General features: G+C 40.7%; 1 protein-coding gene across 4 annotated transcripts in view; it reads right to left on the bottom strand.

Moving 5' to 3' along the window:
• SPG21 (SPG21 abhydrolase domain containing, maspardin) overlaps window positions 1-20,722 on the bottom strand; it is an 83,912-nt gene extending 63,190 nt beyond the window's left edge. Inside the window, exons 1-4 of one of the 4 annotated variants that reach the window (XM_060003727.1) lie at window positions 20,389-20,722; window positions 16,563-16,649; window positions 14,855-14,941; window positions 13,456-13,617 (exon numbers count right to left, since the gene is read on the bottom strand). In XM_060003727.1, coding sequence (XP_059859710.1) covers window positions 13,456-13,617; window positions 14,855-14,941; window positions 16,563-16,625 — 312 coding nt within the window. In that variant the 5' untranslated portion in view covers window positions 16,626-16,649; window positions 20,389-20,722. The remainder of the gene's footprint in view (window positions 1-13,455; window positions 13,618-14,854; window positions 14,942-16,562; window positions 16,650-20,388) is intronic. The other 3 variants (XM_060003728.1, XM_060003729.1, XM_060003730.1) reach the window with 3 other exon arrangements.
• Between the last annotated feature and the right edge of the window lie 6,959 nt (window positions 20,723-27,681).

Here is a 27,681-nt window from a genome sequence, read left to right as displayed (position 1 = left end):
CTCTAGGCAAGAAACACAAAAGAAGGAAAAGACCTACAATAACGAACCCAAAACAATTAAGAAAATGGGAATGGGAACACACATATCGATAATTACCTTAAATGTAAATGGACTAAATGCTCCCACCAAAAGACACAGATTGGCTGAATGGATACAAAAACAAGATGCATATATTTGCTGTCTACAAGAGACCCAGTTCAGACCTAGAGACACATACAGACTGAAAGTAAGGGGATGGAAAAAGGTATTTCATGCAAATGGAAACCAAAAGAAAGCTGGAGTAGCAATTCTCATATCAGACAAAATAGACTTTAAAACAAAGACTATTAGAAGAGACAAAAAAGGACACTACATAATGATCAAGGGATCAATCCAAGAAGAAGATATAACAATTGTAAATATTTATGCACCCAACATAGGAGCACCTCAATACATAAGGCAAATACTGACAGCCATAAAAGGGGAAATCGACAGTAACACATTCATAGTAGGGGACTTTAACACCCCACTTTCACCAATGGACAGATCATCCAAAATGAAAATAAATAAGGAAACACAAGCTTTAAATGATACATTAAACGAGATGGAGTTAATTGATATTTATAGGACATTCCATCCAAAAACAACAGAATACACATTTTTCTCAAGTGCTCATGGAACATTCTCCAGAATAGATCATATCTTGGGTCACAAATCAAGCCTTGGTAAATTTAAGAAAATTGAAATTGTATCAAGTATCTTTTCCAACCACAACGCTATGAGACTAGATATCAATTACAGGAAAAGAGCTGTAGAAAATACAAACACATGGAGGCTAAACAACACACTACTTAATAACGAAGTGATCACTGAAGAAATCAAAGAGGAAATCAAAAAATACCTAGAAACAAATGACAATGGAGACACAACTCAAAATCTATGGGATGCAGCAAAAGCAGTTCTAAGAGGGAAGTTTATAGCAATACAATCCTACCTCAAGAAACAGGAAACATCCTGAATAAACAACCTAACCTTGCACCTAAAGCAATTAGAGAAAGAAGAACAAAAAAAACCCCAAAGTTAGCAGAAGGAAAGAAATCATAAAAATCAGATCAGAAATAAATGAAAAAGAAATGACGGAAACGATAGCAAAGATCAATAAAACTAAAAGCTGGTTCTTTGAAAGGATAAACAAAATTGATAAACCATTAGCCAGACTCATCAAGAATAAAAGGGAGAAGACTCAAATCAATAGAATTAGAAATGAAAAAGGAGAAGTAACAACTGACACTGCAGAAATACAAAAGATCATGAGAGATTACTACAAGCAACTCTATGCCAATAAAATGGACAACCTGGAAGAAATGGACACATTCTTAGAAAGGCACAACTTGCCAAGACTGAATCAGGAAGAAATAGAAAATATGAACAGACCAAACACAAGCACTGAAATTGAAACTGTGATTAAGAATCTTCCAACAAGCAAAAGCCCAGGACCAGACGGCTTCACAGGCGAATTCTATCAAACATTTAGAGAAGAGCTATCACCTATCCTTCTCAAACTCTTCCAAAATATAGCAGAGGGAGGAACACTCCCAAACTCATTCTACGAGGCCACCATCACCTTGATACCAAAACCAGACAAGGATGTCACAAAGAAAGAAAACTACAGGCCAATATCACTGATGAACATAGATGCAAAAATCCTCAACAAAATACTAGCAAACAGAATCCAACAGCACATTAAAAGGATCATACACCATGATCAAGTGGGGTTTATTCCAGGAATGCAAGGATTCTTCAATATATGCAAATCAATCAACGTGACACACCATATTAACAAATTGAAGGAGAAAAACCATATGATCATCTCAATAGATGCAGAGAAAGCTTTTGACAAAATTCAACACCCATTTATGATAAAAACCCTGCAGAAAGTAGGCATAGAGGGAACTTTCCTCAACATAATAAAGGCCATATATGACAAACCCACAGCCAACATCGTCCTCAATGGTGAAAAACTGAAAGCATTTCCACTAAGATCAGGAACAAGACAAGGTTGCCCACTCTCACCACTCTTATTCAACATAGTTTTGGAAGTTTTAGCCACAGCAATCAGAGAAGAAAAGGAAATAAAAGGAATCCAAATCGGAAAAGAAGAAGTAAAGCTGTCACTGTTTGCAGATGACATGATACTATACATAGAGAATCCTGAAGATGCTACCAGAAAACTACTAGAGCTAATCAATGAATTTGGTGAAGTAGCAGGATACAAAATTAATGCACAGAAATCTCTGGCATTCCTATACACTAAGGATGAAAAATCTGAAAGTGAAATCAAGAAAACACTCCCATTTACCATTTTAAAAAAAGAATAAAATATCTACGAATAAACCTACCTAAGGAGACAAAAGACCTGTATGCAGAAAATTATAAGACACTGATGAAAGAAATTAAAGATGATACAAATAGATGGCGAGATATACCATGTTCCTGGATTGGAAGAATCAACATTGTGAAAATGACTCTACTACACAAAGCAATCTATAGATTCAATGCAATCCCTATCAAACTACCACTGGCATTTTTCACAGAACTACAACAAAAAATTTCACACTTTGTATGGAAACACAAAAGACCCCAAATAGCCAAAGCAATCTTGAGAACGAAAAATGGAGCTGGAGGAATCAGGCTCCCTGACTTCAGACTATACTACAAAGCTACAGTAATCAAGACAGTATGGTACTGGCACAAAAACAGAAAGATAGATCAATGGAACAGGATAGAAAGCCCAGAGATAAACCCACACACATATGGTCACCTTATCTTTGACAAAGGAGGCAGGAATGTACAGTGGAGAAAGGACAGCCTCTTCAACAAGTGGTGCTGGGAAAACTGGACAGGTACATGTAAAAGTATGAGATTAGATCACTCCCTAACACCATACACAAAAATAAGCTCAAAATGGATTAAAGACCTAAATGTAAGGCCAGAAACTATCAAACTCTTAGAGGAAAACATAGGCAGGACACTCTATGACATAAATCACAGCAAGGTCCTTTTTGACCCACCTCCTAGAGAAATGGAAATAAAAACAAAAGTAAACAAATGGGACCTAATGAAACTTAAAAGCTTTTGCACAGCAAAGGAAACCATAAAGAAGACAAAAAGACAACCCTCAGAATGGGAGAAAATATTTGCAAATGAAGCAACTGACAAAGGATTAATCTCCAAAATTTACAAGCAGCTCATGCAGCTTAATAACAAAAAAACAAACAACCCAATCCAAAAATGGGCAGAAGACCTAAATAGACATTTCTCCAAAGAAGATATACAGAGTGCCAACAAACACATGAAAGAATGCTCAACATCACTAATCATTAGAGAAATGCAAATCAAAACGACAATGAGATATCATCTCACACCAGTCAGAATGGCCATCATCAAAAAATCTAGAAACAACAAATGCTGGAGAGGGTGTGGAGAAAAGGGAACCCTCTTACACTGTTGGTGGGAATGTAAATTGATACAGCCACTGTGGAGAACAGTATGGAGGTTCCTTAAAAAGCTACAAATAGAACTACCATATGACCCAGCAATCCCACTACTGGGCATATACCCTGAGAAAACCATAATTCAAAAAGAGTCATGTACCAAAATGTTCATTGCAGCTCTATTTACAATAGCCCAGAGATGGAAACAACCTAAGTGTCCATCATCGGATGAATGGATAAAGAAGATGTGGCACATATATACAATGGAATATTACTCAGCCATAAAAAGAGATGAAATTGAGCTATTTGTAATGAGGTGGATAGACCTAGAGTCTGTCATACAGAGTGAAGTAAGTCAGAAAGAGAGAGACAAATACCGTATGCTAACACATATATATGGAATTTAAGAAAAAAAAAATGTCATGAAAAACCTAGGGGTGAAACAGGAATAAAGACACAGACTTACTAGAGAATGGACTTGAGGCTATGGGGAGGGGGAAGGGTAAACGGTGACAAAGCGATAAAGAGGCATGGACATATATACACTACTAAACGTAAGGTAGATAGCTAGTGGGACGCAGCCGCATAGCACAGGGAGATCAGCTAGGTGCTTTGTGACCGCCTGGAGGGGTGGGATAGGGAGGGTGGGAGGGAGGGAGACGCAAGCGGGAAGAGATATGGGAACATATGTGTATATATAACTGATTCATTTTGTTGTGAAGCTGAAACTAACATACCATTGTAAAGCAATTATACTCCAATAAAGATGTTTAAAAAAAAAAAAAAAAAAAAAAAGGCCATATATGACAAACCCACAGCCAACATCGTCCTCAATGGTGAAAAACTGAAAGCATTTCCACTAAGATCAGGAACAAGACAAGGTTGCCCACTCTCACCACTCTTATTCAACATAGTTTTGGAAGTTTTAGCCACAGCAATCAGAGAAGAAAAGGAAATAAAAGGAATCCAAATCGGAAAAGAAGAAGTAAAGCTGTCACTGTTTGCAGATGACATGATACTATACATAGAGAATCCTAAAGATGCTACCAGAAAACTACTAGAGCTAATCAATGAATTTGGTGAAGTAGCAGGATACAAAATTAATGCACAGAAATCTCTGGCATTCCTATACACTAAGGATGAAAAATCTGAAAGTGAAATCAAGAAAACACTCCCATTTACCATTTTAAAAAAAGAATAAAATATCTACGAATAAACCTACCTAAGGAGACAAAAGACCTGTATGCAGAAAATTATAAGACACTGATGAAAGAAATTAAAGATGATACAAATAGATGGCGAGATATACCATGTTCCTGGATTGGAAGAATCAACATTGTGAAAATGACTCTACTACACAAAGCAATCTATAGATTCAATGCAATCCCTATCAAACTACCACTGGCATTTTTCACAGAACTACAACAAAAAATTTCACACTTTGTATGGAAACACAAAAGACCCCAAATAGCCAAAGCAATCTTGAGAACGAAAAATGGAGCTGGAGGAATCAGGCTCCCTGACTTCAGACTATACTACAAAGCTACAGTAATCAAGACAGTATGGTACTGGCACAAAAACAGAAAGATAGATCAATGGAACAGGATAGAAAGCCCAGAGATAAACCCACACACATATGGTCACCTTATCTTTGACAAAGGAGGCAGGAATGTACAGTGGAGAAAGGACAGCCTCTTCAATAAGTGGTGCTGGGAAAACTGGACAGGTACATGTAAAAGTATGAGATTAGATCACTCCCTAACACCATACACAAAAATAAGCTCAAAATGGATTAAAGACCTAAATGTAAGGCCAGAAACTATCAAACTCTTAGAGGAAAACATAGGCAGGACACTCTATGACATAAATCACAGCAAGGTCCTTTTTGACCCACCTCCTAGAGAAATGGAAATAAAAACAAAAGTAAACAAATGGGACCTAATGAAACTTCAAAGCTTTTGCACAGCAAAGGAAACCATAAAGAAGACCAAAAGACAACCCTCAGAATGGGAGAAAATATTTGCAAATGAAGCAACTGACAAAGGATTAATCTCCAAAATTTATAAGCAGCTCATGCAGCTAAATAACAAAAAAACAAACAACCCAATCCAAAAATGGGCAAAAGACCTAAATAGACATTTCTCCAAAGAAGATATACAGAGTGCCAACAAACACATGAAAGAATGCTCAACATCACTAATCATTAGAGAAATGCAAATCAAAACGACAATGAGATATCATCTCACACCAGTCAGAATGGCCATCATCAAAAAATCTAGAAACAACAAATGCTGGAGAGGGTGTGGAGAAAAGGGAACCCTCTTACACTGTTGGTGGGAATGTAAATTGATACAGCCACTGTGGAGAACAGTATGGAGGTTCCTTAAAAAACTGCAAATAGAACTACCATATGACCCAGCAATCCTACTACTGGGCATATACCCTGAGAAAACCATAATTCAAAAAGAGTCATGTACCACAATGTTCATTGCAGCTCTATTTACAATAGCCAGGACATGGAAGCAACCTAAGTGTCCATCATTGGATGAATGGATAAAGAAGATGTGGCACATATATACAATGGAATATTACTCAGCCATAAAAAGAGATGAAATTGAGCTATTTGTAATGAGGTGGATAGACCTAGAGTCTGTCATACAGAGTGAAGTAAGTCAGAAAGAGAGAGACAAATACCATATGCTAACACATATATATGGAATTTAAGAAAAAAAAATGTCATGAAAAACCTAGGGGTGAAACAGGAATAAAGACACAGACTTACTAGAGAATGGACTTGAGGCTATGGGGCGGGGGAAGGGTAAACAGTGACAAAGCGAGAGAGAGGCATGGACATATATACACTACCAAACGTAAGGTAGATAGCTAGTGGGAAGCAGCCGCATAGCACAGGGAGATCAGCTCGGTGCTTTGTGACCGCCTGGAGGGGTGGGATAGGGAGGGTGGGAGGGAGGGAGACGCAAGCGGGAAGAGATATGGGAACATATGTATATATATAAAAAACAAAATTAACTTGTAAATGAGCTGTATTTAATTTGCTTAAAAGAAATTGAGTGCTTATATACATTCTCAGAAATATAAAAGAAGCTCACTAGAATACATTTCAGGTTCGTGTGATCTGGGAAATATTTAATATTGAATTAATATTTGGTATTAGAGCTAGCTTAAGCTTGTGGTCTTAATTAATACAGACCTGTCTTTAGAGACATCAACATTAAGCACAATATTTTCATTGTACCTAGGGCTATTGAAAGTCAATAAATGCATATTGTTTCTGTTATGAAATTTGTCAACAGGGAAAATAACCTGATATGATTAAACTTTTAAGTAAAAAAAAAAAAAAAAAGAGTCATGTACCAAAATGTTCATTGCAGCTCTATTTACAATAGCCCGGAGATGGAAACAACCTAAGTGCCCATCATCGGATGAATGGATAAAGAAGATGTGGCACATATATACAATGGAATATTACTCAGCCATAAAAAGAAACGAAATTGAGCTATTTGTAATGAGGTGGATAGACCTAGAGTCTGTCATACAGAGTGAAGTAAGTCAGAAAGAGAAAGACAAATACTGTATGCTAACACATATATATGGAATTTAAGAAAAAAAATGTCATGAAGAGCCTAGGGATAAGACAGGAAGAAAGACACAGACCTACTGGAGAATGGACTTGAAGATATGGGGAGGGGGAAGGGTGAGCTGTGATAAAGCGAGAGAGAGGCATGGACATATATACACTACCAAACGTAAGGTAGATAGCTAGTGGGAAGCAGCCGCATAGCACAGGGATATCAGCTCGGTGCTTTGTGACCGCCTGGAGGGGTGGGATAGGGAGGGTGGGAGGGAGGGAGACGCAAGCGGAAAGAGATATGGGAACATATGTATATATATAAAAAACAAAATTAACTTGTAAATGAGCTGTATTTAATTTGCTTAAAAGAAATTGAGTGCTTATATACATTCTCAGAAATATAAAAGAAGCTCACTAGAATACATTTCAGGTTCGTGTGATCTGGGAAATATTTAATATTGAATTAATATTTGGTATTAGAGCTAGCTTAAGCTTGTGGTCTTAATTAATACAGACCTGTCTTTAGAGACATCAACATTAAGCACAATACTTTCATTGTACCTAGGGCTATTGAAAGTCAATAAATGCATATTGTTTCTGTTATGAAATTTGTCAACAGGGAAAATAACCTGATATGATTAAACTTTTAAGTAAAAAAAAAAAAAAAAAGAGTCATGTACCAAAATGTTCATTGCAGCTCTATTTACAATAGCCCGGAGATGGAAACAACCTAAGTGCCCATCATCGGATGAATGGATAAAGAAGATGTGGCACATATATACAATGGAATATTACTCAGCCATAAAAAGAAACGAAATTGAGCTATTTGTAATGAGGTGGATAGACCTAGAGTCTGTCATACAGAGTGAAGTAAGTCAGAAAGAGAAAGACAAATACCGTATGCTAACACATATATATGGAATTTAAGGAAAAAAAGTGTCATGAAGAGCCTAGGGATAAGAGAGGAAGAAAGACACAGACCTACTGGAGAACGGACTTGAAGATATGGGGAGGGGGAAGGGTGAGCTGTGATAAAGCGAGAGAGAGGCATGGACATATATACACTACCAAACGTAAGGTAGATAGCTAGTGGGAAGCAGCCGCATGGCACAGGGATATCAGCTTGGTGATTTGTGACCGCCTGGAGTGGTGGGATAGGGAGGGTGGGAGGGAGGGAAATGCAAGAGGGAAGAGATATGGGAACATATGTATATGTATAACTGATTCACTTTATTATAAAGCAGAAACTAACACACCATTGTAAAGCAATTATACCCCAATAAAGATGTTAAAAAAAAACAACAACTTCCAACAAACAAAAGTCCAGGACCAGATGGCTTCACAGGGGAATTCTATCAAGCATTTAGACAAGAGTTAACACCTATCCTTCTGAAACTATTCCAAAAAACTGCAGAGAAAGGAACACTCCCAAACTCATTCTATGAGGCCATCATCACCCTGATACCAAAACCAGACAAAGATACCACAAAAATAGAAAGAAACCAATATCACTGATTAACATAGATGCAAAAGTCCTCAAAAAAATAATAGCAAACTGAATCCAACAATACATTAAAAGGATAATACACCATGATCAAGTGGGATGCAAGGATTTTTCAATATCCACAAATCAATCAGTGTGATACACCACATTAACAAACTGAAGAAGAAAAACCATATGATCATCTAATAGATGCAGAAAAAGCTCTTGACAAAACTCAACACCCATTTATTATAAAAACTCTCCAGAAAGTAGGCATAGAACCTACCTCAACATAATAAAGGCCATATATGACAAACCCACACCAACATCAGACTCAACGGTGAAAAGCTGAAAGCATTTTCTCTAGGATCAGAAACAAGACGAGGATGTCCACTCTTGCCACTTTTTTCAACATAGTTTTGGAATTCCTAGCCACGGGAATTAGAGAAGTAAAAGAAATAAAAGGAATCCAAATTGGAAAAGAAGTAAAACTGTCACTGTTTGCAGATGATGCGATAGTATTCAGAGAAAATCCTAAAGATGCTATCATAAAACTACTAGAGCTCATCAATGAATTCGGTAAAGTTGCAGGATACAAAATTAATACACAGAAATCTGTTGCATTTCTATACATTAACAATGAAAGATCAGAAAGAGAAATTAAAGAAACAATCCCATTTACCAATGCAGCAAAAAGAATAAAATATCTAGGAATAAACCTGCCTAAGGAGGAAAAAGGCCTATACTCTGAAAACTGTAAGATGCTGATGAAAGAAACTGAAGGTGACACAAACAAATTGAAAGATAGACTGTGTTCTTGGATTGGAAGAATCAATATTGTCAAAATGACTATACTACTCTAGGCAATCTACAGATTCAATGCAATCCCTATTAAATTACCAATGGCATGTTTCACAGAACTAGAACAAAAAATTTAAAAATCTGTATGGAAACACAAAAGACCCGAATAGCCAAAGCAATCCTGAGAAAGAAAAATGGAGCTGGAGGATCCGGTCTCCCTGATTTCAGACTATACTACAAAGCTACAGTAATCAAAACAGTATGGTACTGGCACAGAAACAGAAATATAGATTAGTGGAACAGGATAGAAAGCCCAGAAATAAACCCACGTGCCTACAGTCAATTAATCTATGACAAAGGAGACAAGAATATACAATGGAGAAATGGTGCTGGGAAAACTGGACAGCTACACGTAAAAGAATGAAACTAGAACATTCTCTAATACCATACACAAAAATAAACTCAAAATAGATCAAAGACCTAAATGAAGACTGGATACTGTAAAACTCTCAGAGGAAAACATAGGCAGAACACTCTGACCTAAATCACAGCAATATCTTTTTGGATCCACCATCTAGAGTAATGAAAATAAAAATAAACAAATGGGACCTAATTAACCTTAAAAGCTTTTGCACAGCAAAGGAAACCATAAACAAAATGAAAAGACAATCCACAGGATGGGAGAAAATATTTGCAAATGAAGCAACTGACAAGGGATTAATCTCCAAAATATACAAACAGCTCATGCAGCTCAATATCAAAAAACAAACAACCTGATTGAAAAATGGGCAGAAGACCTGAGTAGACATTTCTCCAAAGAAGACATACAGATAGCCAAAAAGCACATGAAAAGATGCTCAACACTGCTAATTATTAGAGAAATGCAAATCAAAACTACAATGAGGTATCACCTCACATGAGTCAGAATGGCCATCATCAAAAAGTCTACAAACAATAAATGCTAAAGAGGGTGTGGAGAAAAGAGAACTCTCCTACACTGTTGGTGGGAATCTAAATTGGTACAACTACTGTGGAGAACAGTATGGAGGTTCCTTAAAAAACTAAGAACTACCAGGCTTCCCTGGTGGCACAGTGGTTGAGAGTCCGCCTGCCGATGCAGGGGACATGGGTTCGTGCCCCAGTACGGGAAGATCCCACATGCCGCAGAGCGGCTGGGCCTGTGAGCCATGGCCGTTGAGCCTGCGCGTCCGGAGCCTGCGCTCCGTAACGGGAGAGGCCACAACAGTGAGAGGCCTGCGTACCACAAAAAAAAAAAACAAAAAAAAAAACTAAGAACTACCATTTTATCCAGCAATCTCACTCCTGGGCATATATCCAGAAAAAATCATAATTCAAAACGATACATGCACTCCAATGTTCAGTGCAGCACTGTTCACAACAGCCAAGACATGGAAGCAACCTAAATGTCCATCGAGAGGAATGGATAAAGAAGATGTGGTACATATATACAATGGAATACTACTCAGCCATAAAAATGAATGAAATAATGCCATTTGCAGCACCATGGATGGATCTAGAGATTATCATACTAAGTGAAGTTAAGTCAGACACAGAAAGACAAATATCATAGGATAACATTTATATGTGGAAGTTAAAAAAATGATACAGGGGCTTCCCTGGTGGCGCAGTGGTTGAGAGTCCGCCTGCCAATGCAGGGGATACGGGTTCGTGCCCCAGTCCGGGAAGATCCCACATGCCGCGGAGCAGCTAGGCCCGTGAGCCATGGCTGCTGAGCCTGCGCGTCCGGAGCCTGTGCTCCGCAACGGGAGAGGCCACAACAGTGCGAGGCCCACGCATCGCAAAAAAAAAAAAAAAAAAAGATACAAATGAACTTAAAACAGAAACAGACTCACAGACTTCGAAAACAAACTTACTGTTACCAAAGGGCAATGGTAGGGGGAGGGATGAATTAGAAGTTTGGGATTAAAATATATATATAGTAGTGTTACTATATATAAAATAGATAATCAACAAGAACCTACTGTATAGCTCAGGAAACTCTACTCAATATTCTCTAATAATCTATATGGGAAAACCATCTGAAAAAGAATGGATATATGTATATGTATAACTGAATCACTTTGCTGTACACCTGAAACTAACACAACATTGTAAATCAACTATAATATAAAATAAAAATTAAATTTAAAAAATCTGTGCCCTAGACAGGTAATAAAACTGTATATGACTTGATACACACACACACAACTGAGTACGAGTAAAACTGGGAAATCTGAACAAGGCTGGTGGATTACATTAACATCAATGTCTTGGTTGTGATATCCTACTACAGTTTTATAAAATGTTACTATTGGGAGAAACTGGGCAAAGTATATAAGGGATATCTCTCTAGTATTTCTTACTGCATGTGAACCTATAATTATCTCAATAAATATGTAAATGAAAAGAGGATCCATGCATTTTAACTGCTAGGTATTTAACAAATACCTAGTAAATTTCAGAACCTCCTGGGGTTGGGCATTCTGATCAAATCTTAAGAAGGACAAAGTAATTTTGAAGACATTGGTGGCCTTTTTCTTGATTCATTATCTAGCTAAGAAATAGCAAAAGCCTACATCAAGAAGCAAGAAGAAACATCCAGCCAGAAGGCAAGGCTATGTGCCCTGTCAGTTTAGAGTGATAACCACACTGTTCGCTTTGGACAGCACTCTAAAGTGAGACAGACACCCAGGGGCTGCTCAGGTTCCCCCTCCCTGGCTGATCAACAGGGACCACAAGGACAGAAAGTGTCACGACTTAGGCTGCAGTGGACTGGAATGAGGGCGGTTACCACTCTGCTCTCCTGCAATGCTGTCCACTGAGAGGGATTACTGAAAACCCAGAACAAGGGAGGATTATGTTGCAGGGATTCAAACACACAATACGAGGAATGGTTAAAGAATCTGGAGAAATTTAGCTGGAGAAGAAAAGACCTGGGGGCGGAAGGCAGTAGGCCACCGATAATAACTAGTTTTTTCAAGAAAGAGAAGGGCTGCCTGGATGAAGAGGAATTGGATTTGTCTTTTATGACCCCAATTAGTGGTAACCCCATTGGAATTTTCAGTTATCAACCAAGAGAAGAGATCTGGTCCACGTTTTCTCTCTTCTAGGCAGTAAATAAAATGTATACTAACAGCAGTACTTCCAAGGGGAGTAATGTTTACATGTTAACATTCCAGGTCCCAAAAACAACTGCTGGCTCCAAAGCCAGAGCCTCTCCTTCCAGGGGAAGTTAGGAAACCAACATCCATTGTCCTGATCCGATCGAGGCACACCAAACACTCCACTGTGAGCAACAGTGCCTTCCTGGGAATTCCCTGGCAGTGCAGTGGTTAGGACTCTGTGCTTCTACTGCACGGGGCATGGGTTCAATCCCTGGTCAGGGAACTAAGATCTCGCTGCCACACCGTGTGGCCAAAACAAAAACAAAAAAACAAACAGTGCCTTCCTACCTACGCCCACCTCCCAGAGAAGAAGCTTAGAGAATGATCAATGCGAAACTAGATTTGGACCGAACTCAGTGATAAAGATTAGAAACAAAAAACCAAATGCGAAGGATATGAGCTAATTAATGAGCCTCACCTCACCTATCAAAGACTCACATTAAAGCAAGCTTTCAGTCCCCTGGATGTCAGCTGATCCCTCTGCTGCCCCCGAAGCAGTGATGTAATAAAAGGGGAGGGTGAATGGGGTCAGAAGACTGAGCTGGGCTGTCCCTCCATGGCCTACTGGCTGTGTGACCCTCGGTGATCACTAAAACGGTCCGGACCTCAGTCTCCTTAACTATAAACAAGGACAATGCTTCCTGCTGGTCAGACTTATTCAGAAAATGCATGTTCAAGCTGAGGGTAAAGAAGGCTTCCAATAGAGGTTTGTCCCCTCTGAGCCTCTGTATGTTGGTGAACCACACCACCTTCCTTCAAAAAACTCCCTTTCACATTTTAACAAAGGAAAACAGTATCTTACCTCAATAAAAAACAAGCCTATTACTACAGTTAATCAGAAACAGAAGCGCACATGCACACACACACACAGAAAACCAGAAAATGTGGACTTAATTTCAATCCTGAATCAATAATACTTACAGCTATAACCCGGTAACCCCATCCAGTCAAAGCCAAAATCTGCCGGAAAAATACATCAGCAGTTCCGCTGACGGGAGGGAGAAATATGAGAGGACACCTGATATTTCTGGGGCCTGCATCGTAGAGCGACCAGATCTTACTGTCGTCATCATCCACAATAATCTGGAGGGAAAATTATAAGAAACAAAATGAAAAACCTCATGGATTGGGTTTTATATAGTTATTTCAGCACTATAGTTTCACTGACAATTTTAATATTACTGCCTTGGTTGTTACAAGCTAATGAGGGGATCACACCAGACTAGCACATATAAAGAACGGCTGTCTCCACTTCCCTCTTCAGTGCTGACATAGTCCATGGAACTGCTTTATACTTCTCCCAAGAGCTGTTTTCTCTATCAGTTTTGAATTTTCCTCCCCAGACATGATTATATGAAATTTATCATTTACCATTAAACAGTAAACTCTGTACATGGCATCTGATTTCTTCCCCATACTTCTGCCTGTGTGTGTGTGTGTGTGCGCGCGCGCGCGCACGTGCGCGCACGCACACACGTGCATGTGCGCATGCGTGTGTGCACATAGGAGGAGGACAATTTGCAGAGTCATCCTTGGGTGCTGGCCCAGAGGGCGGGCTGGGATCAGCAGGGTCAGTGTGTGCAGGGGAAGTGAGGGGAAGAAACGACTCCAGCCTCCAGGGAGAAACTGGGTAGAGATGGGACCTCTCAAAGAGATGCTTCAGGAGCCTGCTCTAGACCAAGACTCTGAAGGGGAGACCTCTGCTAGAGAGGAGGGACGAGGCAGGTATAGGCATCACTGTCCCCAGAGAATGTTTCAAACCATTCAGTCAGTGTGGGGACTGGGCTCAGGGAAAAACTGGCTTTTGGAGGAAAAGGGGGTAAGAAGGAGGAAGGTCATCAGAAACCTTCCTGATTTAGTGGTTCTTGACCCAAAAAGGGAAACAGATGAGCATTACATGAGCCGAGACAAATCAGGTGTTTAGCACAGAGTTTGGCAGATACTGAGTGTTCAACAGTGTCAAGAGTGTTAGCTACAGTATGCACTGCATGATAGTTTAATTTTTGTTCTCTTTGGCTGACTTTTTGGTATTTGGAAAAGTACATTAACTGCTTGAACTTTTGCCAATGCAAATCAACACTTATCCTTTTTACATTAAAAAGTTCAAGGTTCTATTTTCTGAGAGCTCCTAACTGGCAGTGCTGTGGGGCCCATGGTGCCAATGTGGGTGGCGGCACACTAACCGCGGTCACTGGCATCACTGGGAGCAGACAAACAGGGCAGGGCAAAGCCCAAAGGGTCCTAACCAACACCTTCTGGACTTCCTCGGGTGACAGTATATCTCATGATTATGTTTTTGCCCTTTGTATTTGCCACTCACATTTTTGCTTTTCCTGTTTCTTTTTGCTATGATTGTAGTAAACAAAATCTCAGTAACCTCTGACAGTGGTATGCGGTAAATTCCAACCTTATAATAATAAAATTCATATGAGATAAGATATTCAGATCTCTGAAATGAAAATCTAGCACTATGAAATTTCAAGCAAACTTTTCACGTCTTGTGGGCCAAACTGACCAAAGGAGAAAATTACATCAATGAAACTACTACTTCCAAGAATATTTAGGTAAGTTTGTGTTGTTTTGGGTCTGGTGATTAGCTTGCTGAGTGAGTCCATCAAGAGGAGCTCACATGAATCACTTGAGGGGATGGGACAAGGCAGAGGGACTCTGGGGGCAATTCTCCTAGCATGGGCAGTAGTTCCTGGGGTAGCAAGAAGAAAGGCGGGTTCCCTTTGGTAAGCTGCCAATTAGTTCTGGCTTTTTTTTAAGGAATTTTTTCTTTTTTTTAAAGAAGTTAATTAATTTTTTGGCTGCGTTGGGTCTTTGTTGCTGACTGCGGGCTTTCTCTAGTTGCGGAGAGCAGGGGCTACTCTTTATTGTGGTGCGCGGGCTTCTCATTGCCGTGGCTACTCTTGTTGCGGAGCATGGGCTCTAGGCGCACGGGCCTCAGTAGTTGTGGCACGCAGGCTCAGTAGTTGTGGCGCACAGGCTTAGTTGCTCAGCGGCACATGGGATCTTCCTGGACCAGGGATCGAACCCATGTCCCCTGCACTGGCAGGCGGATTCTTAACTGCTGTGCCACCAGGGAAGCCCAGTTCTGGCTGTGAAGCCAGATTAATTTGATTTTAATTTAAACTCAACTAGACTGTGTGACTTTAACATGTTAACCTCCATGAACCTCGGTTTTCCCATCTGCTAAGTGGGCACACCACTATCCACTTGGTTAAACTGTTGAAAGAATTAAATAAGATATTTGGGGACTTCCTACAACAGTGCCAGGTATATAGCAGGTATTCTGTCTATACTTGGAGACTGTATCTCAAATTTCTATATGAAGTGTAATTCTGTTATCAATTCAAACTTGCATGATACTTCCACAGCTATCTATCCTGACAAAATAATTACAACAGAGACACAGATGTTCTTCAGATCATAGTACTCTAATATTTCTGCAAGGGGATCAGCAAAGATTTTATTCTGACACAACTTTTGTCTAGTGTGATCCCCAAACATTTGGGATTAACTTGGGACTCAGAGTCAACAAACTTCAATAGAAGTGTTTAGCGTTTTTAGACATCCCAGGCATATAAAGTTTCCAAAAGATGACTATGGCAGAATGAGTATATATCATGGCAAACAGAGGACCTATAATGTGACTCACTGTAAATCTTAAATCTGAGGAACAGGAAAATGCTTTCTAATAGAATCTAACTGCACTTACTGTACAGTTGCAGTTGCTGTCAGCTTTCTACTAAACTATACAGAGGAGTACACATATTCCTGCTTGCTTGAATATGTAAAAACAATTATAAAATAATGAGTACAGTTATTCTCACTTTTACTCTTGAATGAGTCTCAAAGGTTGATTGTACTTGACAGGGAAGGGGTGAACTTTAGGCTCTCCAACCCAGTCACAATACTTGGCAATAACCTTTACTCTCGAACACTACTAAGACATAACACCTAAATCACACATAAAAACAATTACAAGATTTTGCAAATAAGAGGTGTAGTAAAACCATACATACCTTTTTAAGGGGGACTGTACTTCTAAACCAGTTATAATCAGGAGAGACTTTAATCTCTCCCATGATTAGCTGAAATGGAGGTTAACCCTGAAATAAAAGCATGTGATGTTTCATGTCAAGAATTCATGTTTACATCAGCACTAAATGTAGAGTCTGGTCTAGCTCTACCAACAATACTTTAAAGGATAAAACTGAGGAAATGGGCTATTTCACCTTGTCGGCGTATACTTAAACTACAGAAAACAATTTGGTGAAAACCTATAATCATGGAGCAGGAAGGGCCCCAAGAGAGAATTATTCCAACCCTCTTAGTTCCTCCAGAAGAAGAGTCTGGTCTAGAAAATTTTAATGACTTACCCAAGATCCCACGGCTATTGCAAAACCAGGACCAGACACAGGACAGCCTTTTCTGACACCTGACTGTCTGTCCTAGTTAAATGATTTCAAATGCAGTAGCATAACCTATCTTTTGACAAGATCTTAAGAATCTATGCTAATAAAGATATTCCTGTCTGATAAAATTCTAGAGAACAGTCCATACTAGAAAATGGAGTTAATGTAAGCCTGCTTCCTCATAAATTCATAAAATGCCGTAAATCTCACTCTAGGGGAACATAGCTTCAGAAACTCACACATAGTTTTTAATGCAAAATACAGGAAAACTTGCTGTTCATATGGATGTGGTTAAAAGTGATATAATGTACTCTGAAAGATCCATGGTAAGATACCAGAATAGACCTGAAGGCACAATAACTAGCAACAAAACAAAACATGTGCCTTTAGAAAAAATGTGTGGTCTTCTGTTGTGAGATTAGTGATTTCCAGCTTTTATAGCTCTGTGACGTTGGAAAAGTCACTGACCCTTTTGGGGCTGTTTTCTCATCTGTGACTATTTCACCACTCTCTCTCCAAAGCGTTGGACAGTGCTTGGTACACAGCAGGCATTATCTGTTGACTAAATAAATGACTACATCCTAAGCAGGCCAAACTAGGCAATCCTAGAGTCCCTTTTAACCCGGGTACCTACGAGCTTTCCATTAGCTGGGTGTCTTCAACTTAAAGGCTACCCCTCTTTGCTCAGGGATCTGTGTTGTGTTGTAACAGGAACCTGAAAATTATAGTTCCTTGTTGCAGATTCTTATTGCCCAATGGAGAACTTCCACCCATCAGTTTGGAAGGATTCAAATGCTTGTTTGCATCATGTCCTCTACCCCAGCACAAGCCTGGATTTTCCTAGCAGGGCTAGGATGAGTTTGAGACCCTAGGACTTAACTCCTGCGATGACTCTGAACTGCCATTTTAGAGGGGCTGCTTCTCTGGACTGGTCAGGAGCTGGGGATTCTAAAACCAACGAATCTTCCTCCTTGGCCCTCCAAATCTTCTCCCTCAAGTACGCAGGGCACTGAGCAATCTCAACTGCAAACTAACCTTGGGGGTTACTAAACTGAACCCCAAGGAGATGGTAAATGTAGACATCCAATATTAAACTAGGTTTACAACCTTGACACTGTAATAATGGTCTCTTCTCTCAAGGCTAGGATGGTACTTAGAAAAGTTTATTAAAATCTTAAGTGGCTCTAAAATATCAAGAAAATTATCAGCCAGTCTTATGCTGAAAATCAGTGTGCGCAGATGTATTTCTTATTCATACTGAAATAAAGAAAATCATTCTTTGCATATTCATTTTCTCTTAACAAATATTAACATGTTAAAAATTGAAGCCATTTGAACTACAGCCTTTCTCTGAGCTGGTCACTGCTTTTAATTGAAAGCAACTAGCCCATATAGTTAATTCCAGAATATTTTCTACCTAGACAGACTTGAAATATTTCTATATCATCTAAATATTGCCTAATGGAGACATTTTCTAGTATTGCAATACTATAAACAATCACTATTCGACAGGAGGAAATATCAAAAACATGTTTAGAAAAAAACCTACTCAACAGATTTATAAAACACTTTAGCTAATTAAAGCCAGAAAGTATGCTTCTAGATTCACCAAACTTGGGATAAAATAAAGTATTCATAGTTTGAATCAGTTGCAATCTACAAACCAAACTACCATACAAATACATATACACACATCATTCACAGGCACACACATTCACTGTCATCCACTTCTTCCCTCAGCAGTAAGTAGAAAGATGTTCCTCACCACAGTCCTCAGTATTATCCACTACCACCTAATATTATTTTATAACTAATCTTGCTGGATGGAGAGATTCCACCCAACTGTGACTAAATTTTTGTAGAGGCAAGTGATTTTAACACTTGCGCTAGTTTGGCAGTACATGAAAGCTAAGATAGATACCAAATGTTGCATCTGACCAACTGACGTTTAAGTGAAAAAAAAAAAAAAAAAAACTGCTGCAAAGGGAAAGCAGCTGTGAGTGGTATGAAAAGGAAGTTTGTTCTCCCAGCTCTCTTTCATCCACTTCAGGGGAATACTTTTCCAAGTCACAAGGGGAACATTCTGCATAGGGCAAAAAAAAAAAAAAAAAAAAGGTTCACTGAGACTGTAACTCAACTGGTCAGTATTAAATAAGAAAGAATGTGGACCACGAACTCAATGCTGATTTGATCTCTCACAATTCTTCACAAAAACAAAAGCACCTGTTCATGTTGCTGGGAAAAGGGCTGCAGGAATTTTGCCTTAATCCTGCCTAAGAAAACTCCCTCCTCAGGGAGTGCTCTGGACACCGGGGCCTCTCTGGCCCTTGTACTGCTCGACAATTAAACTGCTAGTTGTGAGTGTGCACCAAGAATTACATGCACTTATCCCTCAAGGTTTCAGCAGAACCAGCCAGTTTACAGTCCACTTATCCCTCAGGGTTTCAACAGGCCCTGCCAATTTACAATCAGTGAAATTGCCTTTACAAATGTGTAAGTCATCTAACCAGTTTAACTAGTCAGATGTTTTCTTATCCTTTATCTCAATCATATGATCTTCGTATGGACAATCTGTGATTATTATTAACACCAGCAATAACGAAATATTAGAACCTGAGAGTCTCTGGGCAATGCCATTGGCTTTTTAATGCAAGCCTCCATACCTCACCACACCAGTACAGAGCTATTCTTTTTTTAAGTTTCCTCAGGGGAAGATTTACCCCTCCTTTCTTCAGAAACTTATTCCATTATCTTCTAAACCTCATGGGAGGATAAAGCTGACTACTTGACATTTTGACGGTGACACCTCATCTTGTACTCTGTCTTAGTATAAAAGCTTTTGAAAATTTGCACACAGCTATTCTATCACCCCTTAGTCTCTTGAAGCTTTGTGCCAACAGGAGCTGGAACATTGTAGGTGGAGACAAAGAAGCAGCATAAATGCAGAACTCATGACTCCCTAGGAAAAGTGAGACAGCCTAGCCCTGCTACTTTCCTCATGCCTCCTTCACAAGCCTCACACCTGGCCCGTACTCAGCAATGACAAAGGCATTTATCACTTTCAGGCTGAGGTGCAATCTCCAAAATAACTAGTCTGCTCAGAGTTCTTAAAAGTTTACAGGAAAAATATGTTCCTGGGCTGCAGCACTGTAGCCCCAAAATGGTATTACAGTTGTATGCCCAGGTCAAGCGCCCCACTGCCCACCCCAGGCGGCCCACACACAGACCTCCACCTTCTCCCAGTCCCACTGATGACAGCTACACAAAGGCAGGGGCACAGGCACACCAATCACCCCCATGAACTCAGACTCGACCTCAGACACACACAGGGACGTGCAATCACGTGCATGGTCACATGAACCGACCCACTCAGGGCCACACTCACAAAGTCACACCGACAGAGGCAGCCGCGCACACTACAAACCATACTCACCTGCAGCCACAAACGCGTCACACACCCACATCCCCCGCTTCCCAGGGCCTCGCTCACCCCTCACCTGCCGTGGCCGCCCCCAGGTCCCTTTCCCTCCTCCCCAAGGCGGCTCTTCCCTCCACTACGGGTGCGGGCCTGGGAAGCTGCTGGGCCTGGGTCGGGGCCGGCGGCTTGAGCGCTCAGTAACCGCAAGCGCTGTGGACCTTTGGGGCGCGCTGGAAGGCCGGCCTCCGAGGGGCGGGGAGCGCAGCCAAGCGAGCCTCGGCCACCGCCCTCCCTCCTCCCGAATCGTTCGCGCAGCTGGCTCAAGCCTCGCGTTTCCGCGTTCGGAGGGGCGGGGCCACGCAGCGAGGAAGGGGTGGAGTTGCGTGACTCCGGCGGTCACCATGGCGACGGGGAGGGTTGGACCACAGGGTGAGACTCCGGCGCTCTATTGTACATCCTGCCGGGTGCGGAGTCGGCATCGGCTCTGGCGGTGGCGGCGGGCGCAGGGAGGAGGTCCGAGGAGCCTCTGGGTCAGTTCTAGGTCACCCATGTGACGTGAGCACCTAGGGAGAGGTCGTGGGACTGGAAGAAAGGGGCGCCTGACCCTTGAGACCTGCCTCCGCCTGCAGTTCGCGCCCTCTTGGAGGAAGCAGATGCCGACCTTTTCTCTCCATGTAAAGCTTTGAGGGGATCCCTTTGGGTTACAGGCTTTGATGAACACGGCTTTGTATACTCTTTTCTTGGCAAGATTTTTTTCCTTTGGCACAGCTACAGACGCCCTCCCTAATCCTCCACTGTAACGCCCCCACCTCCCTTCCCTGACTTGTGCTGAGGTCCTGGGGATTTCCGGGAACAGCTCCCACTGAGCCTCCAGCTCCTTCATCACTTTCCCTTAAAGGAATAGAGAATATTAATCTATTTATAATCATTTTTCTTAAGATGTTGCAGAGGTCATGACTCTCCTTTTCAGTAAAATATTTGGAGGTATGAAAAGGTTGAATAACATGTAAATCTCCTTGTTGGAAGTTTTTTAATGATCCTTCAACAAGATCCTGCTGAAAATGCCTCTCCCTAATCTGTGTTAGGGAAAACGTGTACCCTATTAAAGGCCTTTGCCTTTACCCTGGCAACTGTTTTGGGGATTAAGGTCAGGGGAGAATCCAAGTAAACTGCATCCTAAATCATGACATCTGCCCTCCTGCTCAGGAGCCTTGGTTCCCAGTCTAGAACTTGGACAAATCCCAAACAAATTTCCCAAGAGCACAGTAACATATATGCCTTTTTTTCCCCCAAATCACCTTTTCGGAATTTTGAGTCAGTAACAGAAAATGGTCTTCTATTATAAGCACCACATAGCTGCTACACAGGGAATGTTTTTGTGGAAGATTTTTAACTTTGGGACTTTTTCTAAAAAACTTGGAGATGTTTAATGAATGGAATACCTGGCAAATGACTGGTTGTATTTATGTAAAATCCATTATGGGTACTCATTACATTGTTTATCTGTCTCCCCCAGTGGGCTGGGAGCTTTAATTTAGAGCAAAGTGAACGGAGTGATTTAACCAGTGCCTTAGCTATTATGACCTGGTTCATAATAAGTACTAAATGTGTACTGAATGAACTAATTAGCAAATAAAGAAATTTATCTACTTGTATTCCTAAAGCTGTATTCCTTATATCCCATACTTCCAGACCTCACTTGAGTATCAGCCCTGAAGAGACATGAACTATGGATGTGCCCAAATGTATTAGAAGTCCTTATTCTGTTAGTTTGGTAATAATAATTTTTAACTTGACTGTTGATAATGGAAAACTATTTCGCTATGTAGATATGTTTTGTTATGTGTATACTTTTATTAAAAGATCAAACCCAAAATAATGAATGTTTTGTTTCCCTTAGAAAAGGAACCCATGGTCATGTTTGGATCTTCGGCTGGTCCATAACACATAGCAAGCACATTGTCCATTCCCTAATCTGAACAAGAAACATTTAGTATCTGTGAATTCCAGCTGTCCTGTAATTGCACAACTGCAGGAAGCAAACTTTTAACCCAGGGCAGGCCACAGTGCAGGCAGACCTGGTGGATATGGCTGGGAGGGTTTGCAGCTGTCATGGTTGGGGTCTGCTAGATGGTTCCCACAGCACCAGTCCCTGTGTGAGAATCTCACTTTACAAACTGGAATGTTCACAAAATACTCTGTGAACACCGAGCAAAGTAAACAGGTGGCCAGCTGGTTCTCAAAATTGCCCAAACCCAAGCTCTTTTCCTCAAATTTATCTTTTGACAGGATAATATTCGTTTTAAAAACACATGTGCAAAATAATCCTAGGTATCTCTCTTATGCACATATACATACCAAACAGAGTAGTGGTTACCTCTGAGGGGAAACTGGGAATAGAAGGGGTGTTGAAGGAGAAGCTGGCTTTAGAGTTAGTATTTGAATTTATATAAGCATGTATCCATATGTTATTGTGTGACAAAAAATTACTTAAAAGCAACTATATTCATGCTTTAAATGCTGCTGTAAACCTGCTCTAAATCCTTCAATAGCTCCCCATTGCCTTCAAGCTAAAGTCCAAAGTGTATGGGCTACAGCAGGTCTGACTCTCCCAAAGGGCCCATTACACCCTATGAGGTCTCAAACCTCTAGGCATTTGTGTATGCTCTTCCCTCCACTCAGAGTGTCCCCCCTCCACCAGAGTGAATCTCCCCTATTTTGCTCCCAGGAACCATGTGTGAAAAAGTAAAAGAGGAGCAAAACACTTAGTTTTTCACACTAATACCAATTCTTGGAATACCATCCTTTTAAGCTTTCCAGGGTACAATCGACTGTAGTGTTATATATCAAATTATGCTAAGAACCAAGATTGAAAATGAATGCTGTTTCCTCATTGCCAGACCCAGTCTGTGACATACACATACTATACTGGATTAGAGGGATCAGACACAGAGTGGGGATTCTAAAACTGCCCAAGAAAGATACCGACATGACTCTTCTATAGTTTGCTACCTAAAGGTCCTATCAAACAAGTTATATACAGTTATTTATAATTAATAATTTATTACCATTCACGAGTTAAGAAACCTGAGTTCTCTCCTTGGGCAAGACATTTCCTCTCTCTAGGTGTGGTTTTCTTTTCTGTAAAATGAGTCCAAAGTTAGACTAAATGATCTCTAAGTTCTTCCTAATTCTAAGATTTTAGATTCCATGTACTTATGAGAGCTACATTACAGAATCTTTACAACAGCCTTTCCTCAAAGCTGTTCTCTGATAATCCCCCCACCATCACTCCCTTCCAATCAAACTTAAAAAAAAAAAGTAACCTGGCCAGTGAGTTGCAACTAAGGAGCTCGCCTGCCACAACTAAGACCCGGCGTAACCAAATAAATAAACAAACAAAACAAATATTAAAAAAAAAAAAAAGTATCCTGGGGCTTCCCTGGTGGCGCAGTGGTTGAGAGTCCGCCTGCCGATGCAGGGGACACGGGTTCATGCCCTGGTCCGGGAAGATCCCACATGCCGCGGAGCGGCTAGGCCCGTGAGCCATGGCTGCTGAGCCTGCGTGTCCGGAGGCTGTGCTCTGCAGCGGGAGAGGCCACAACAGTGAGAGGCCCACGTGCTGCAAAAAAAAAAGTATCCTGCACACAAAAATGCCTGCTTATGGAAACAGTATTTTGACTTCTTCAATAAGTTAATGTCTGACCATTATCAACTTGGTAAAATAAAAGTTCCTAAGCAAAGGTACCACATCTTTTGTATCATCTGCCAACCTAGCATCTCAATGTTTCTTCCGTAAATAACAATGCGATAACCTTCCGGAAAAAGAGCTGCAATTTAAAAATCCTGGGAAACAAGAGCTGCACTATTATACTATAAAATAAAGCAGCTTCTATCCGTAGGGCTCTAGAAAACTTTATGAATTCTTAGAGGTAATAAAGACAGTGATTGAATAGTAACTAAAATGGGAAAATCTTTTTGAAATTGTCTAGCCTAGTGCATGCATATGATGGGCACTCAATTAACATGTGCTCCTACTTCTACATTTCTGAGCACAAAAGCCTAATATATTAAATTCCTTGATCAAGGATAAAAATATTTGCAATAGAGGTAGGGTACCAAAGTGGTTAGGCCCACAGACTGGTGTCAGACTACTGGAGTGTGAATTCTAGCTCTACCACTTATTAGCTATCTAACAGTCTGGAAAAATGAGGATCAATAACATTACCTGACTCATAGGGTTACCGTAAATATAAAATGAGATAGTTCAGGTCGAGTCCTTATCAACGAGACTAGCAATCAATAAATGTTGGCTAATAATAATGGTATTGAGAGCCTGCTGTGTTCCAGGCACTGTGCTAGGTACATTACGTATACTATTTTTATTCCTCATGAGAATCCTTGCAAAGCAGGTACAATTTTCATTTCATAGATAAGGAAATAGATTCACAGAGGGTGTGTAATCAGCCTCAGCTTAAGGTCAGTGGCAGGGCTCATGCCATGTTTGTTGAATCTAAGACTCTACCTCTCAAAATCCTATCTCTTTACCTTGAAATTGTTTGATAAATATAAAGAAAAATGGTGAAAACAGGTTGTACTTCCTTTAACACAACGTTTAAAAGCAATAAACATTCTTTCAGCAGACTTTTTCAAGAGCTTAATTTTATGCTCAGGAACATTTGTTTTGTCCCTCAAATCGAACCAAGAATAAAATCCTTTTTAAACAAAATCTACGGTAGTCTTTGGGTTCTAATATTGTTACTAGCTAGCTGTTGCTGGACCCCCGTTTCATCATCTCCAAACTGAAATTTTGAGTACTAAATCATTGAGCCTTTCCCGCTCTAAAATTCTTTTCCTCCTGTTAGTCTAAAGGCATCTCAGCAACTTGCTGCTGCCATCCAGAGGAGAAAATATTGTTGCAGGCCCAAAGAAGTCATAGCAGTGTTAGACTGTGGTGACAAAAATAGCTACCATTTATTGTCTACTGTTTGCCCCGTGCTTCCCTGGGCATATTCTATATGTATTTCTATTCTGCAAGATAGAATGCTTTTACATTCTACCCTTGTTTTTAAACTGAGAAATCAGAATTAAAAAAAATTTATTTTGGTTGTGCCACACACGGCATGCGGGATCTTAGTTCCCCAAGCAGGGATTGAACCCGTGCTCCCTGCAGTGGAAGCACGGAGTCCTAACCATTGGACCACCAGAGAATTCCCAGAATTTAAATTTTTTTAAATTTGTCCTGGGTCACCCAACTAGCCATGAGTAACTGAACTGTTTGTTTTGAGTCTGATGTTTTTTCAGCAATGACAAGAATCAAAATAGAAGCATCTTGTACAAGGAGGCAATGTGATTGCAAATCCATCCTTTCAGCCAGAGTGCAGAAAAGGCTGTGTTCCACCCTTTCTGGGAGGACCCCGGACCTAAGGCCCAACATGTGGCCCCATGTGTACCTCTTGCTAGTTAAAGCTGTTACTACTGTAACATACAAATTATTTGTTGAGTGTGATCAAATGCAGATTCCCATATCCAGAGGTTCTGATTCAACCGCTGGAGTAGGGCCCAGGAATCTACATTTTAAACAAGTACTCCAGGTGATTCTGGTTCAGATGAGAAACTGCTCAGTCATACTGGGTTGTGGTCTCTACAGGGGGCCTGAAAGAGTGGGTCATCTCATTTCCTGAGGCCTATCTGGGATGTGCACCATTTAATTTTTCAAAGAAATGGCTGTTAACATAGAGATGGCATTCTAAACCTGGTGTTTGTCTTCCAGTCCCATGATGGGCTTGAGGCTCCCTGGATGGGAAACTGCCCTCTATGAGATGGGCCTTGCACTCCTGACTCAAGATTTCATACGTATAAATGGTATTTCATGTTGTCCTAAGTGTACCAACCACGTCAATCATGATGACCAGCTTCCCTTTCCAGCTCACACAGCCTCACCCACAGCCCCCTACTTGGCATTAGGCTGAATTGTTTATGCAGGTGGCATCACTGGACTGGGGTAGGCCTTGACTCACTGTCTGGCCAAGGGCTAGGGGTGGTCTGGCAAAAAGATTCTGCCCAGCAAGGGCAATGGTAATAGGCTAAACAATCAGATAGGCTCCACCAAGAATGCAGGGAGGCAGACCTGAGACCATTTACCACCATGTAGTAAGAGATGAGAACTTATAACAGAAATCTGTGCCCTCACTAAGGTTCCCCACTCCCCGTGGCAATGTCTGAGTGGGTACCTCCCGAGTTTCCCTGCAGAAATCACCAGTAAGCTCCCAGGCGACACTGACTCTCGTTCTCTCTGAATTCCATAACGTGAGCTTAGTGCCTGGAGAGGGGAGCGAGCGCTCAATACACATCAACTGAAAAACAACAACAAAAAGGCACTTTCACACAGTCATTGATTCTCAGAACTATTTTGGGAGTGTTCTTTTTTATCTTCAGCCCCATTTCACATATGAGGAAACTAAAGTTCAGTGATGTTTAGTAACTTGTTAGAGATCAAAGAGCTCATCAGTGGTGAAGCCAAAACTCTCCATAAGAATATAATAACCAACTGATAACTCAAGTTCTTACTTCCACAGCAAAATCTTTTAAACCATTTCCCCCACCCCCATTAACTGCTGCCGTAGTTCGTATCTTCATGTTTCGAACCTCCCAACAGATCTTCCTGCCCCAGGTTTTACCTCCAGTCTACCTTCCACTCCACTACCAGAGTTAACTTACCAAAATGCAGATCTGTAGTCGCGTCACTTCCTTGATTGTCTATTGCACTACAAGACAAAGGTCCAAATTCTCCTGGTCTTCAAGCCCTCCATGATCTGGTCTTCCAGACTCATCTCCATCGTCCTACTCCATTTCTATCAATTCTTCCAGTTTCTTTAAAACACAGCTCTTTTTTCCTGTGTTTAACATGCCATTTGTTTCTCTTCCATGATCCACCGTTAGCGTTCTCCAAGCCATCTACATATACACTTACGTAAGTGTGTAACTAGCTCATACGCGGAGGAGGGCATAGCAAATTTATGGTTTAAAGAATGATAATAAAAGGCAATCATGTTCCCAGTTTAAGAACCACGTTACCAACCCCCTACGGGATAGTGTTCTTGTATGCCTCTGTTCCTCTGCACATGCTAGAATCTTCTTCCAGGCCTTAGTCTGCATAATGAACTCATCATTTGGAACCTCAGATTCAGCTTTGCCTCCTCTGGGAAGCCTCTAATGACTCCCTTGAGGGTGACTTACTGCTTCCACTATACCTTCATTATGGCATTATAACAGTATTCTATTTGCTTATGCTTGCCTCCCCAGGAG

Source organism: Delphinus delphis, chromosome 2 (assembly GCF_949987515.2).
Source record: "Delphinus delphis chromosome 2, mDelDel1.2, whole genome shotgun sequence".
Lineage (NCBI taxonomy): Eukaryota > Metazoa > Chordata > Mammalia > Artiodactyla > Delphinidae > Delphinus > Delphinus delphis.
This window is presented reverse-complemented; position numbering and strand designations above follow the sequence as displayed.